General features: G+C 35.8%; 1 protein-coding gene across 3 annotated transcripts in view; it reads left to right on the top strand.

Moving 5' to 3' along the window:
- VPS13A (vacuolar protein sorting 13 homolog A) overlaps window positions 1-15,436 on the top strand; it is a gene marked incomplete at its 5' end in the record, with an annotated part of 243,652 nt that overhangs the window by 191,177 nt on the left and 37,039 nt on the right. For all 3 annotated transcript variants that reach the window (XM_014586627.2, XM_014586628.2, XM_014586629.2), the window contains 8 exon segments: window positions 6,115-6,228; window positions 7,088-7,233; window positions 8,781-8,862; window positions 9,848-9,961; window positions 10,813-10,888; window positions 10,975-11,138; window positions 11,442-11,487; window positions 11,595-11,718. In XM_014586627.2, the coding sequence (XP_014442113.1) occupies window positions 6,115-6,228; window positions 7,088-7,233; window positions 8,781-8,862; window positions 9,848-9,961; window positions 10,813-10,888; window positions 10,975-11,138; window positions 11,442-11,487; window positions 11,595-11,718 (866 nt within the window).

Genomic DNA, 15,436 nt, shown 5'->3' with positions numbered 1-15,436 from the left:
CTCCCGTCGCCCCCTTGGCGGGGGGCCCGGGGTGGGCCGCACAGCACCCGGGGAGGTCCGTGCGGGACCCGCCGCCGGTTGCAGCCTTGGCGCGGGGCCTCTATTACTATACATTTTCTTGATAAAGTATCTTCATTTCATTCACCTCAAGAATTTAGTCTTCGCTGTAGACTGTTTAGGAGTGTGGAGTTTAATTTCTGTGTATTTCTAACTTTCTCAACTTGTAAATTTTATTATTGATGTCTAATTTATTCTATGGTGTATCAAGAACAAACTTTATATTATTTCTGTTCATTTAAATGAATTGTGGTGGAGCCAGCAGGTGGCATGGTGGTAGGGGCACTAGACTCTCATAGGGCTCATCTGCAATTTGAGTCCCAGACCTGGCAGCCTGAAATCATGCTGGGTGCGTGTGCATGCTTGCCAAAAATCCTGAGGGGAGATCTGAGGAGAAGAGATTGCAGCATAGCCATCCCCACTCCCCACCACCGGGAAGGGGTGGCTGATTTCTCACTTACCTTCTCAATGTCTTTCTTTCCCTCTCTTTCTGGCAAGTGCATGTACCCTATAGCAATCCTTAAAAAAAAAAAAATTAATTGTGGTTTGCTTTACTCACTATGATATGGTTTCTCTTGGAGAACATCCATGTTTACTTGAAAAGAATGTATTGGGTTGTCAGAAAAGTCATGACATATTTTTTCTGTTTTTCTATGCAAAAATGAATCATGACTTTTCCAATAACACACTATATTATACTGTTTCAGGGTTGAGTGTTTTATAGATGTCTGTTAGGACTAGTTGGTTTATATTGTTGCTCTGGTTTTCTGCGTTCTTACATATGTAAGTTGTTCTACCCATTAAAAGTGAAGTGTTAAAATGTTCAATTATTAGGGCTAGAGATGGTGTAGTGGCTAAAGTACTGAATGTCCAGCATGGTCAACCATGGTTTGAGTCCCACACCTGGTAGCTTGAGAATCATACTGGGCATTTGTGTACCCAAGATCCAAGGAGGACAATGGAAGAAAAGAGATTGTGGGATGGCCATCCCTCAAAAGAGTGATTTCTAACTTTTTCTTTTGCTGTCTCTGACTGTCTCTCTGACAGGTACATGTGCCCAATGGCAAAAACCTTAAATTTTTTTTTATTTATTATTCTTGAATTTATTTATCCTTTCATTTCTGTCCATTTTTGCTATGTACATTTTATTACTCTGTTATTCAGTATATATATCTTTATAATTGCTACATCTTCTGGATAAATTAATCATTTTATCACTCTTAACATGTCCTCTGTGTTGCTGGTGACATATTTTTTAAATTCTATTTTTCTGATTTTATATACAGTTGACCTTTGAAAAATGTGGGCCTAACTTCCTTAGTCCACCTGTACATGGATTTTTCTAAATAAATACATAGAAAAATAGAAGGCAGTGCTCTAAACATATTTTTCTTCAGATTTCCATAGTAATACTTCCTTTCTTCTAGCTTACTTTACTGTAAAAATACAGAACAAAACACCTACAACATACAAAATTTATATTTATTGATGGAAAAACTATGTATTTATATTGTCTTTTATAATTACTCAGTCACTTTTACGAGTACTTTTTTTTCAGTACTCCAATCATATTTTCTTTTCTCATTTTAATTATGATTTCTAGTTTACATGGATTTGATGTAGATGTTTGTGGGGTAGAGTATGACTTTTTTAATTGTATCATTAAGTTTTCTTTGGTGCTTATTTGAATTCTTTGTATATTCTTGATGTCAGTCCCTTATCTGAACTATATGGTTTGCAAATATTTTCTCCCATTTTGTGGACTATGAATTTATTATTTGTTTTGCCTTGCAAAAAATTTTTAGGTTGATATACTCCCACTTAACTATGTTTGGTATTATTGCCCTTTCTTTAGGAGTCTTATTTAAGAAATATTTGTCTACTCCAATATCTTAAAGTGTCACTCCAGTATTTTGCTCCAGTAGTTTTATGGTTTGGCGCTTTTTTTCAGTATTTATTCATTTTGAGTTAGTGTGTAGGAATGATGAGAGATGAGGGTATAGTTTCATTTTTCTTTTTTTTAAAAAAAAGATTTTTGCTATAGGGTGTATGCGCTAGCTGGAGATAGAGAGAGACAGAGAGACAGAAAGTAAGAACTCACCCTTCAGGGGAGATGGCCACATCACAATCCCCTCTCCTCCATTCTCCTCTTGGGATCTTGGGCACACACATATGCACCCATAGTGAGTTTTAAGTTGCCAGGTCCAGGACCTGGACTGCAGTTGACAGTGTGGGAGTCCAGCAACATAACTATTATGCCATGTGCTGGTCCCTCTAGTTTCCTGTTTCTGTATGTGGACACCCATTTTCCTCAGCACCATTCATTAAAAAGTGTATTTTCTCAACTGGATTATCTGTGCCTTTTATCAAAAATCAGTTGGCTGTATGTTGTCGAGTTTATTTCTGGGTTCTCTGTTCTGTTCCATTGGCTCATGTGTCTGTTTTGTGGCCAGTACCATGTTGCTTTGGTTATTAAGGTTTTGTAATATACTTCGAAGTTTGGTCCTAAGATACCTCTAACTTTATCCTCTTCATATCATTTTGTTTGGTGATATGGGGTCTTTTGTGATTCCAGACAGATCTTATAATTGTTTTCTCTATGAATAATGTTGCTGAAATTTTATTAGGAATTGCATTGAGTTTGTAGTTGGGGAATATCAATGTTTTACTATGCTAGTTCTTCAATCCATACACAAAGGATGTCTTTCTGTTTTTTTGTTTGTTTTGTTTTGTTTTTGTCTTTTTCAATTCCTTTATTTTAGATTTTAAAAAATTTAAGAAGAGATCTTTTATGTCTTAATTTAGATTTATTCCTAGATTTTTTTTTTCTTTTGTGGCTATTGTAAGTGTAATTAACTTCTTCATTTTGGCTTCAGTTTGCTTATTGTTAGAGTATAAAATGTTACAGATTTTTGTATGTTCATTTTGCATTCTTCAACTTTGCTGAATTTATCATCTCTAAGAAGTTTTTTTTTTCCCAGTTTTGAGAGAAAAAACTTTCAACTTTCTCTGTTGCACGTGATGTTAGCTGTAGATTTGTCCTGTACAACCTTGTGTTAAGAAGTATACCTTCTCAGGCCAGCAGATGGTGTGGTTAAGGCACTAGATTCCCACATGGCCAACCACAGTTCGAGTCATGGACTCCATGGCTTGATAATCACACAGGGAGCATGTTTGTGTGTGCCCAGGATCCTGAGAGGAGAATAGAGGAGAAGGGATTATGATGTGGCCATCCTTCATGGGGTATGATTTCTCACTTTCCCTCTCTCTGTATCTCTTCCTATGGCAAAAAAGGTAAGGGGAAAAAAAAAGAAATATATCCAATTTTGTTAAAAATCTTAATGAGATGTACTTTATCAAATACTTTTTTCAGCATCAATTGATATTACATGATTTTGTCTTTCCTTCTGTTGATGTGATGTATTCATTGTTTTGCATGTGTTAGATCACCCTTGCATCCTTGTGATAATCCTACTTGGACATGTTGTATAATCTTTTTCATGTGCTGTTGGATTCAGTTTGCTAGTATTTTGTTCGGGAGTTTTGCATCTCTATTCATCAGGTATAGGTTCCTAATTTTGTCGTGTCTTTGACTGCTTTTAATATCAAGGAGATGGTGGCTTCATAGGATGAATTTGGGAGGATTTCCTCCATTTGGATTTTTAGAAATAGTTTGAGAATTGGTGTTAATTCTGTTTTAAAAGATTAGTAAAAGTGAGCCGTGAAGCCGTCTGGACCTGGCCTTTTATTTTTTAGGAGATCTGCTTATTCCTTATTTAGTCTCATTACTTGTTATTAAGCTGTTGAGGCTTTTTGTATCCTCCAGATTTAAATCTAGGCACTATTGAGGCTTTTTGTATCTTCTTGATTCAAATCTAGGTGTAGTATGTGAGTCCAGAAATTGATTCCTACTTTCTAAGTTTTCAGCTTATTGGCACACATCAATCATAGTTAGTCCCTGATTACTATCTGTTTCTGTAATATTCATTGAACTGTTTCCTTTTGCATTTCTGAGTGTGTTTTTCTGAATGTCCTCTTTTTCTTAATCTAGCTAATGGTTTGTCAGTTTTCCTTATTCTTCTGAAGAACCAGTTTTTTTTGTTAAATTGATATTTTGGGTATTACTCTTTTATTCTTTATTTCATTTATTTCTTCTCTAATCCTTATTATTTGTTTTTTCTACTACTTTTGAATTTTGCTTGTTCTTGCTTTACCAGTTCCTTGAGATGCACTGGTAAGTTGTTTACTTGCCATTTTTTCTATTTTTTTTTTTTTCTCATGAACACTACTTGGTACTTAGTCTTTTTTTTTTTTTTTTTTGGAGAGCTTTTTGCTATAGGGCGTGTGCGCTTGCCAGAGAGAGACAAAGAGACCGCGAGCCATCATCCCCCCAGGGGAGATGGCCACGCTGCAATCCCTTCTCCTCCTTTCTCCTCTCAGTATCTTGGGCACGCACGCACACACGCCCAGTGTGAGTTTTAAGCTACCCGGTCCGGGACACGAACCGCGGTCAACTACATGGGAGTCCAGCGACATAGCCATTACGCTAACTGCTGGTCCCAGTACTTAGTCTTTTATTGGTACCCTCTTAGTACTGCCTTGGCTGTGTCCCAGAGGTTCTGGAGTGTAGGTTATTTATTATCCTTTTTTTAAAAAAAATATTTTAGTTTCATCCTCAATTTCTCCAGTAGACTTGAAAGCATTTAGGAGCATGTTTAGTTTCTATTTAGTTGTGTATTTTCTAGAGTGTTTTTGGTTGTTGATTTCAGATTTAATTCCATTACAATCAGAAACTGCTAGATGTGATTTGTTTTCTTTGATCTTTGTAGAGACTTATTTTGTGCCCCATTATGTAGTTAGTCTTAGAAAAAGTTTCATGTGTCACTGAAAAAAATATGTATTCTGTGTTTGTGGAGTGAAGGGTAAATGTCCATCAGTCCATTTGGTTTAGGGCATAGTTTTAATTCTAGCGTTTGTTTAGCTGACCTATCCAATGCTCAGAGTATGGGGTTGAAATTCCAGCCATTAATGTGTTATATAGTCTGTATCTCCTGTAAGAACTAACAGCACTAACAGCATTTGTGTTATGTATTTGGTTGCCCCACTGTTGGATGGTGAATATTTATAACTGTTATATCATTGTGAGTTCATTCCTTTAATATGACTTAATGATCTTCTTTGTGTCTTTTTACAGACTTTACTTTATAGTCTGCTTATTCCTCTAATGCGGGCTGGGCCAAGAAAAAGCTAGTGTTCTTGGGTGTGGGCATCTAGAGTGCTTTGGCTCATTGATCTGGGAGAGAGTACAGAAAGAATGATCTTTGTTCAAATACCAGAAACTCATTTTTCTTAACATTTTTAAAAGTTTTCTTCATTTGCTTATGCTCTAGAGTTCTTAAGCATTTGTTTTTATAAATAAATTTCATGAGCTACGTGATGTGCTCGTCTGAAGAGCTCCTCACACTGTCATTCTAAAAGTTGATTTCCAAATATTCTTTTTATAAGGCTATCAGTTTTGTGTTTTTATGAATAGATTAAACTATAAATTTTCCATTTTTTAACACATAGAACTAATTTCAGACTGTGTTTAGAAGAGAAGTATTGATGATTATCAAGACAGAAAACAAATATTACTCCATACAAAATTATTTTCAGCATGTTCCCTCTTTTTTATATAATTGCCTTCTGCAGACTGCAGTAAAGTAGTTACTAAAATTTTACAAGTGGACTATATAATTGTGCTTAACCAAATATTCCCAGCAGTGTGTTGATGAAATGGATTAGGAGCATTTTGGAATAAGATCTGCTGTCAGGTGAAAAAAAGCTTAGTGTCTTTTAATGGTTTGGATAGAAACAGAAGATATATTTATCAGTTTCTAAGTGGCAGGCAGACTTTCCTTAGAAACATTAGTTTCCCTTCTGAGGGCAGTAACTTTATAATATGAGCAATATTGAGTGTGTACATTATTGAGTTTTCTACAGATTGTAAGCTATTAACTTAAATATCTTATGCAGATAGTTCTTTTTAATTTTTAATATTTTGTGTTCATTTTATAGGTTGAACTTTTTCATAAAGATATAGAAGCTTTCAAAGAAGATTATAAAACAGATTCATTAGTAGATCAATCACAAGTCAGTCTCTATGAATATTTTCATATATCTCCTATTAAGGTAGGGGGAAAAAGTCATTTTTATTGTCCTTGGTAATCTAGGTAATAGCAAATTGACTTGATCTATTGGGATATTAGCATTTCAATTATGTTCCTCAATAGTATATGAAGTTCTATAAGGTTACAATACAAATATAAATAAATAACACAGGAATAATCTTGAAATTTTTTCATTTATTTTTCCTTACAATAATTTTTTACCATATAGAAATAATAGTGGGGCCAAATTTAGCATGTGTTGCTATGTTCCTGTCTTGACCTAGCATTATTTTACCTTAATTTTCTATTAAGCTGTTTGGAAACAGTGTTCAAGATTTTATATATGATGTGTGTGTCACTTTTAAATTAATTTATAAAGTAGTCTTGAAGACTGAATAGAATGGAAGCTAAGAGTTTTTAACACAAAATTTATGTGAATTACTTCACAGTACTTAAAGAAAATTACTGTACAACAACGTATACAGAATATGTATGCAATATAAAATACAAGAGTGCTTTTTAACTTGCTTCATCATACTAAGTTCTCATAGTGGAAATGTTTACTTTTGAAGATATTTGAGTTATTTTCACGGCTTCAGCTTCCAGGATGTTAGTGTAATTAACAAATGTATAAAATTAATACTTTTTCCTAAGTTCATTAAAAGAATGGGATTGAACTAAGTATCATGTAATCTTAAATTGTTGAATTTAAAATTTAAATAGAGTTGTGTTGGATTTTAAATTCTTTTAACTTTCCACTTACTAATTTTGGTATAATCTTCTTTTAAAGTGTAGTGAATTTAAAATGAGTCTGATTTTTTAAAGCAGAATTTTCAATATAAAAAAGTATTTTTAAAATATTTTTCTCTTTATTTCTTTAGTTACATTTAAGTGTCTCACTGAGTTCGGGTAGAGAAGCAGCTAAAGATCCAGAACAGCATAGAGGACTGATTCCACTTCATTCTTTAAATCTTTTGCTGAAGAGTATTGGTGCCACTCTGACAGATGTGCAAGATGTAGTTTTTAAGTATGTTTAGTATCCATATCTATAAAGTGTATAAAAGTCATTTTATATTTAACTAAACATTCTGTAAATGAGAAGTGTGTAAAGTACATTGTAGATTATAGGTAATATGTGATTTTTCCTTGAAAGGAAAGGCAGTTTAAAAAAATAACACCAAATGTATTACCTACAAACTCATAACTACTAAATTGTAGAATAATTATTAGATAATTTTGTGAGTAAAAGAGACATACGTAGATTATGCAAACTCGTGCAATTTAGAAGACATTTCTAGCCTAGGGAAGGGTTCTAAAGATGTGAATGCCCAGTTGTGTGGTGCTGGAAAGATGTGGCTCTGAAGCCATTAGAACTGAGACTCTTAAAAACACATTTAATTAGAATAGACCAGTGTTAGAGAACATGAAGAGACTCTTAAAAACACATTTAATTAGAATAGACCAATGTTAGAGAAAATGAGTGTTATAGTCAAGAATTTATATTTTAAAGTGAATCATAGTGGAAGGTAATAGAGTATCTGGCCAAAGAGACTCAACGAGTCTGAGTAGAGACTTTGAAAGAGGATGAATTTTTCACGTAGCATCTAGAGCTGATTATTAAAAACAGTAGTAACAGGACCAGCAGTTGGTGTAATGGCTATGTCGCTAGACTCCCATGTGGTCGACTGTGGTTCGAATCCCAGACCTGGTGGCTTAAGCTCACACCAGGTGCATGTGCGTGCGTGCCCAAGGTCCTGAGAGAATGGAGGAGAAGGGATTGCGGTGTGGCCATCCCCCTCTGGAGGGGGCTTTCTCACTTTCTGCCTCTCTGTCTTTCTGGTGAGCACATGCGCCCTATAGCAAAAACCTCTCAAAAAAAGAAAAAAAAAAAAAAAAACAGTAGTTAGAATTAATAAGTCTTAACTCTGAATCTTGATAGAGTTGGGTAATAGTTTTAAAAAAAGGAAAGAAAAGAAAAAGGATCATAGGTTCTATGACAGTAAGAATAGGATGAAATTTCTACCTTTATTACTGTCATATTCAGCAACAGCAAGCTTCTCAATTAGAGTATCAGATATATGCTGTGAATGGGTAAGCTGATCTTGACTCAAGCTAACAGACCATTAGGCTGGACCTTTAGCAACTGAATCTAGCCATTTCAGCAACCGCTTCTGTTTGCCTCATTGTCAAACATTTTCTGTAATGACCATGATAAGAGAGAGTTGGGAAATATAGTTCTTATGGTCCCTGAATGAGATCAAGGGCTCTCTGAATTTCATAAAATATATGAAAATTTGTATGTATTGGTGACTTTGTGAAGGATAAGATCCTTAGCTTTTATCAGATTCTTAAAGGAGTCTATGACTAGAACATGCAGAAGTATATGTGAAAGAGTAGATTTTTAGATTAGCATGAGAAAATGAACTAGAAGGAAAAATTCAGGAAAAAAAATTTAAAGAAGGTAAAAACCATTTGGTCACATTAAAATAATTTTCTCACTCCCTCCATTCGTGTGTGTGTGTGTGTGTGTGTGCGTGTGTGTGTGTGCTATTTAATTTGTATGTTTTTTTCCAGGCTTGCATTTTTTGAACTCAATTACCAGTTCCATACAACATCTGAACTACAGTCTGAAGTAATCAGGCACTATTCAAAACAGGTTTGTGTGAGATTGTTTTACAGAAGGACAGAGTAAAACCTTACATGACTGTGCAGGTATAACATAGAATCGTCAAGAAAGTAAATAGCTATTTTCAAAATTTTAAAGCATGTCCCCCCCACCCCAGGATTGTGAAAAGACCACTAACCACCAATTCAATGTTTTGCCCTTAAATTTTTTGGCTACTGACAATTTTTTTTTTTCTGTATCAGTGTGTACTAGAAAGAAATCTTTACATAAATGATTAAGTAGGTAATTTATTACACTTACTTTTAAAAAATGGTTTAAGGGATGCTTTTTTTTAGTAACTGATGAACACAGGATATTGAGTCAGATTAATATAATCTTAGTGGGTTGTTTTCTACCTTTGGCAAGCCTGCTGTATATTACGGTGTAACTTAGAGCATCTGACACAGCTGTGATACTGTGGAAAAGCCTCCGAGCGTGGTTAGGATCTCGGTTGGGGTCCTCCTTTTCCATACACTCACTATGTGACCCCGAACATCATTTGAAGATGTTTTCTAGTCTATAAAATGGTGGTGGTAATAATAACTGTCACAGATTTTTTCTTTTAAGAGAAAGTATTTTAAGTATTCTAGAGTTTCATTTAAATACGTTAGTTACATTATCTCAGTATTATAACACAAAAGTGCTTTTTTATCATTATTTATAGAATTTTATTTATTATTATCATTTTTTTTTTAATTCACCAGAGAGAGAGAGAGGGTGAAAGTGAGAAAGTAAGCCTCCAGGTCTGAGACTTAAACCACAGTCAGCCATATGGGAGTCTGATGCCTTAACCACTATGCTTCCTGTTAGCCCCCCACATTGCTTTTTAAAGACTAAGAATAGTGATTGACATGTTTAGGTGTTGAAATTAGTCACACAAGCTAGTCTGAGCAAACTAGATATGTGTACTAAATAATCTGTAAGAAAAAAAAATCCAGTCCAGTTATCTAAATTGATGTTCATATTTTATTTCTAGGCCATTAAACAGATGTATGTACTCATTCTTGGACTTGATGTTTTGGGAAATCCCTTTGGGTTGATTAGAGAATTTTCTGAAGGTGTAGAAGCATTTTTTTATGAACCTTATCAGGTAAAATAGTTACCCTCGTATTGTACAATATATTACATTGATCATTTTAAATAAATAACATTTCTGTGATTGAGTTGTATGTATAAATAGTATTTGATTTACACAAAAGGACATTTTCTTATCTTTTGCAGCAAACATTGGTAAGTTTGGGGGAGATTTTTACCCTTTTCCCTCAAAATGTAAACTTAAGATTATATTCAGATTTATTGAATTTTAAATGTTCTCTTGGGATATAAAAGATTGATGGGCTTCAGACTGCAGCTAAAGGGAGATCACCATGTACAAGCAATCTTGCTTTGCAAGTTGCAAGTAACTGTAAAAATAACCATGCAAGCTGACACTGTGCAAAGCTATCATAATAACCAATGGGAAAAATTGATCTGTATCTTTTAACTTTCTGTCAAAGCAGTCTATACTTTGCTGCTTTCATTTATAAATCTATAGGGTAATAAATAGTGGAGTAAAATTAGTATTTATTTTTTACTTTGCAATTTAGTATATGAGAAACATTAAGAATTTTAAAGTATTTTACTTCTTTTTAACAAAGAAACTTAACAAGAGTACTTATTTTCTTTTCATTGCTCACAACAAAGCAAGCATTCTTTCTACACTTTGGTGAATTATCAAATTCCTTTCTTCTAAGTTGGAACTTAGCTTCCAACACTGTATGTACTTTTCTATGTTATGAAATATTGCTGAGAACTCCTTTAATGTAAAGCTTTTGCTGCTATCACTTTCCCTGGGAAAAGTGATCTTTATCATTTTTGTCACTACCATTTATCTTATCAATAAGCTCACTTTAAAAAAATATATATATATAGCCTGATTTATTTTTGTATTTTGGCCGTTAGGGAGCCATCCAAGGTCCGGAGGAGTTTGTAGAGGGAATGGCACTGGGACTTAAGGCACTGGTTGGTGGAGCTGTTGGTAAGAAACAGAATGACTACTAGTATTATGGTGTTAGCAATTAATAACATACTTAGATTTACTAAGGATACTGTAATTTCTGTTAGGTGGATTAGCTGGTGCTGCCTCCAAAATCACCAGTGCTATGGCCAAAGGTGTAGCAGCTATAACTATGGACGAAGACTTCCAACAGAAGAGAAGAGAAGCCATGAATAAGCAACCAGCTGGACTTAGAGAAGGGATCACACGTGGAGGAAAAGGCTTAGTTTCTGTAAGAAGTTTCATTGGGTTATGGACATGCTAGGGACTAGCTTTTAAACTCATGCTCTGTGAATAAAAACATAGATATACAACTCTTACTCCTTATATTATTTAGATGTAAGAGCAGTGCGTGGTGGAATATAAAAATACATTAGCATCTTCAAAAACCTTCAGTTTAAATAAAACTCAGAAACTATGTTAATTCTTATGGTACATAAAAAGCAGAACTCTATTTTTTGTGTGTATGCCAGACTTGGTTCTTCTTGGCATCATAAGAATATGTTGTAAATTTTCGATTGTGCTTTTCCTCTAGGGCTTTGTAAGTGGCATAACAGGAATTGTTACAAAACCCATCAAAGGTAAGTAGAGTAGTTCTTTTGAGAATAGCTATTATCAGGTATTTCACAAATTGATTCTGTTTTCATTCTTGATCCAAATGTCTAAAACTTTCTATTTTCCTTCTTAGGAGCTCAAAAAGAAGGAGCAGCTGGCTTCTTTAAAGGTGTTGGGAAAGGTTTAGTTGGAGCAGTGGCGAGGCCAACTGGCGGCATCATAGACATGGCCAGCAGCACATTTCAGGGAATAAAGAGGTAAGTTCTCTTGGTGTGAGAGCAAAATGCTTTACCTTTACCTTTTTAGCTCTTTGATGGCTATTTAACATCCTATATATTTTATCTTGTTTGTCTTCCCTGCTAGCATCTAAGTTCCACGAACGCAGTGGCACTTACATCAGCCCTTAGAATATTACTTGACACCCAGGAGTCTTTTTAAACTGAGATAATTGTAGACTTATATGCAGCTGTAGGAAATAATGCAGAGAGTTCCTTTTTACGCCCTATTATGTTTCCTATGACCACTATGACAAATTACCTCCACCTTGGTGCCTTAAACAACAGAAATGTATTCTGTCCTTAACTCTGGAGGCCGGAAGTCTGAAATAGAGGTGTCAGCAGGGCCATGCTCCCTGTGGAGAGGAGAATTTGTGCCTTCACTCTGACTTGCAGTGGCTACCTGCCCCTTGATTATGGAGCACCACTCTGATCTCTGCCCGCTTCTTCTTGTTGGCTTCTCTTTTATGTGTCTGATCTCTCTCTTCTAACAATACCTAGGGCCCTCCTGGATAATCCAGGGATCAGCTCCTCATTTCAAAATCATTAACTTAAACACAGTGTGGGATTAGGCAACCTGACTCACAGGTTCCAGGGATTAAAACCTGGTATCTTTGGGAACCACCATTCAGACCATATATATACTCTGCCCTTTTCTACAAGAGTAAAATTTTATTAAAGTACTGTGACATCCACTTTGTTGACATTGACACAATCTACTGATTTTTTTTTTTTTTTTGGCGAGGCTTTTGCTATAGGGTGATTACACTCACCAGAGAGACACAGAGAGATGGAGAGATAGAAAGCGAGAAATCACCCCCCAGGGAGAATGGCCACGCTGCAATCCCTTCTCCTCCATTCTCCTCTCGGGATCTTGGGCACGCATGCACATGCGCCCGGAGTGAGTTTAAGCCACCAGGTCCAGGACTCGTAACTGCAGTCGACTATGTGGGAGTCTAGCAATATATCCATTACACCAACTGCTGGTCCTCAATCTACTGATCTTACTCTGATTTCCCCAGTTTGATTTAAGCTCACTTGCTTATTTATGTACTAATTCTAGCAGTTTTGTCACTTATTGTAGGTCTGTGAATTCATCATGACAGTCAAGATACTTAACAGTTCCCAACCCCACAAAAGTTTCTCTTTTCACTTTTTTATAATCATATTACTCCTTTCCATGTATCCCTGTAATTTAAAATTCTGTTTTAAACACCCTCATATAGTCTTTTCACAATTAAGGTGCACATATTAGGTCACCGGGAAAGTCACGACGTATTTTTCTGTGCAGAAATGTACCATGACTTTCCCGACAACCCGATATAAAAGTCATCATTTTAAAGTATCCATTTCAGTAGTTTTTAGAATAGTTCTAAGATCATGCAACTATCACTACCTAATTCCAGAACATTATTATCGTCTCAAGAAGAAACACTTTGTGAATTACTCACCATTGCCCATTTTTAGAATAGTTCTAAGATCATGCAACTATCACTACCTAATTCCAGAACATTATTATCGTCTCAAGAAACACTTTGTGAATTATTCATCATTGCCCATTCCCCTCAGATGGCAGCCACCACTGTTCTACTTTCCGTCTCTATAGCTTTGCCTTTCCTGGGGATTTCTCACGAATGGAACTCTTGACCTGTGACCTGTGGCATCTTGTAGCTGGCTTTCACTTCACATTATGTTTTCAAGGTTCAGCTACAATATATTGTAACAAAAAGAAGAACTTCATTCTTTTTTATTTCTGAGTAATATTCCATTGTATGGATAATACTGCCTTTGGTTATCTGCTCATCAGCTGATGGACAGTTTGGGTTTTGTTCATTTTTTGACTGTTACTAATGTTACCAACAACAGTTGCGTACAGTTTTTTGTATGGACATACATTTTCAATTCTCTTAATTATGCAGTAGTCCCCCTTATTCACAGCTTCAGTCACCCACAGTCAACTATGGTCTGAAAATATTCAATGGAAAATTACAAAAATAAGCAATTCGTAAGTTTTAAATCACATGCATTTCTAAGTAGTAAAATGAATATCACACCACTTTGCTCCATTCTGACGTGGATGTGAATCATTCCTTTGCCCACTCTTCAGTCACTTAACAGCTGTCTTGGTTATCAGATCAACTGTCATTTTTTCACAGTGTTGGTGTTTGTCCAGATAGCCTTTGTTTTACATAATAATGCCCCACCACCCACCCACCTGCAAGAGTAGTTGAGGCCTGCATAAAGAAATTTGCGCATAATACATAAAGGGTTTGGTACTCTGTGGTTTCAGACATTCACCAAGGGAGCTTAAAACATCTCTCACAGAAAAGGGAGTACTACCAGAATATTTAGAAGTGAAATTGCTACGTTAGCATAGTTACTCTATGTTCATTTTTTTTTTTTTTGAGAGTTTTTTTGCTATAGGGCACGTGCGCTCGCCAGACAGAGAGAGACAGAGAGACAGAAAGCAACACATCCCCCCCCCCCAGGGGGGATGACCACTCCGCAATCCCTTCTCCTTTGTTCTCCTCTCGGGATCTTGGGCACGCATGCACACGCACCCGGCATGAGTTTTAAGCCACCGGGTCCGGGACACGAACCGCGGTCGACTACATGGGAGTTCAGCGACATAGCCATTATGCTAACTGCTGGTCCCTCTATGTTCAATTTTTTAAATGGTTGCCAAACTTCTCTGTTTTACATCCATTTTAGGTTTATTGTTGTACCATTTTACATCTCCATCAGCAATGTAGAAGTTTTGAATTTCTCCACATTCTAATACTTGTTATTTCCCATTTTGCTTTTTTTTTTAATAATGTATTGGATGTAAAGTGGTATATCATTGAGATTTTGATTTGCATTTCTTTAATGACTAGTGATGTTAAGCATCTTCTTATTGTTTATTGGGCATTTGTTTGTCTTCTTGTATGAAGAAATGTCTGTTCAGATCTCTTTTCTGTTTTTAAATTGGGTTGGTTGTCTCTTTATTATTAAGTTTTAATACTTTATGAAAACCTGACTATGTTTTCTCTTGTTTGTGTGTTGTCTTTTAACTTTGTTGATAATGTCTTTTGATAGAGTCCAGATTATCTGTCAACTTTTTGGTTGCTTATACTTTGAGAAAGCATGACCTATCCAAGGTCGTAAAGATTTTCACCTATATTTTCTTCTTAGGTAAACTTTTAACTATTGAACTTAGAACTTTGATCCATTTTGATTAATTTTCTTTTTTTTTTAACAATAGGGAACATAGATTCTATTCAGGGTTGAATTAAGGGTGGGTCTCGTGCAGTTCCGCAATTGTAGGTGAGTCTCCATGGAATACAGTTTCAGGAAAGCGGTTCTGATAAGCAGAGATGACCATCAGTTGATGCGGCACAGCAGCCATCTTGTGATTACCGGGAATGGTGGTGTGGGGATCTGCAGCGTGAGTTAACCTTGGGTATCTGGCTTCTTTAAGAATGATAGAGTAGTTCTTGTTTTTCCCAGAGGTAATGCAGGGCTGGTAACCATCATCTTCTCACTGTCCATAGGTAGAGAAAAATCCTCCTATACAATATATTTCTCAATTGGTTTAAGACAGCTAAAGATTCTTTCTGTTGCTTATAGTTGCAAGTTCTTAGTCCTTGTTTTCGGCTTCAGTTTGCCACCTGCGGACGGCGGCCACTCGCAGGCGCAGGCCCGGTGGCGCAGGCCCGGC

The sequence above is a fragment of the Tupaia chinensis genome, unplaced genomic scaffold, assembly GCF_000334495.1.
Source record: "Tupaia chinensis unplaced genomic scaffold, TupChi_1.0 Scaffold000147_1, whole genome shotgun sequence".
NCBI classification, from domain to species: Eukaryota; Metazoa; Chordata; class Mammalia; order Scandentia; family Tupaiidae; genus Tupaia; species Tupaia belangeri.
Note: the sequence above shows the minus strand (reverse complement) of the source record. Positions and strands in the feature narration are given on the sequence as shown.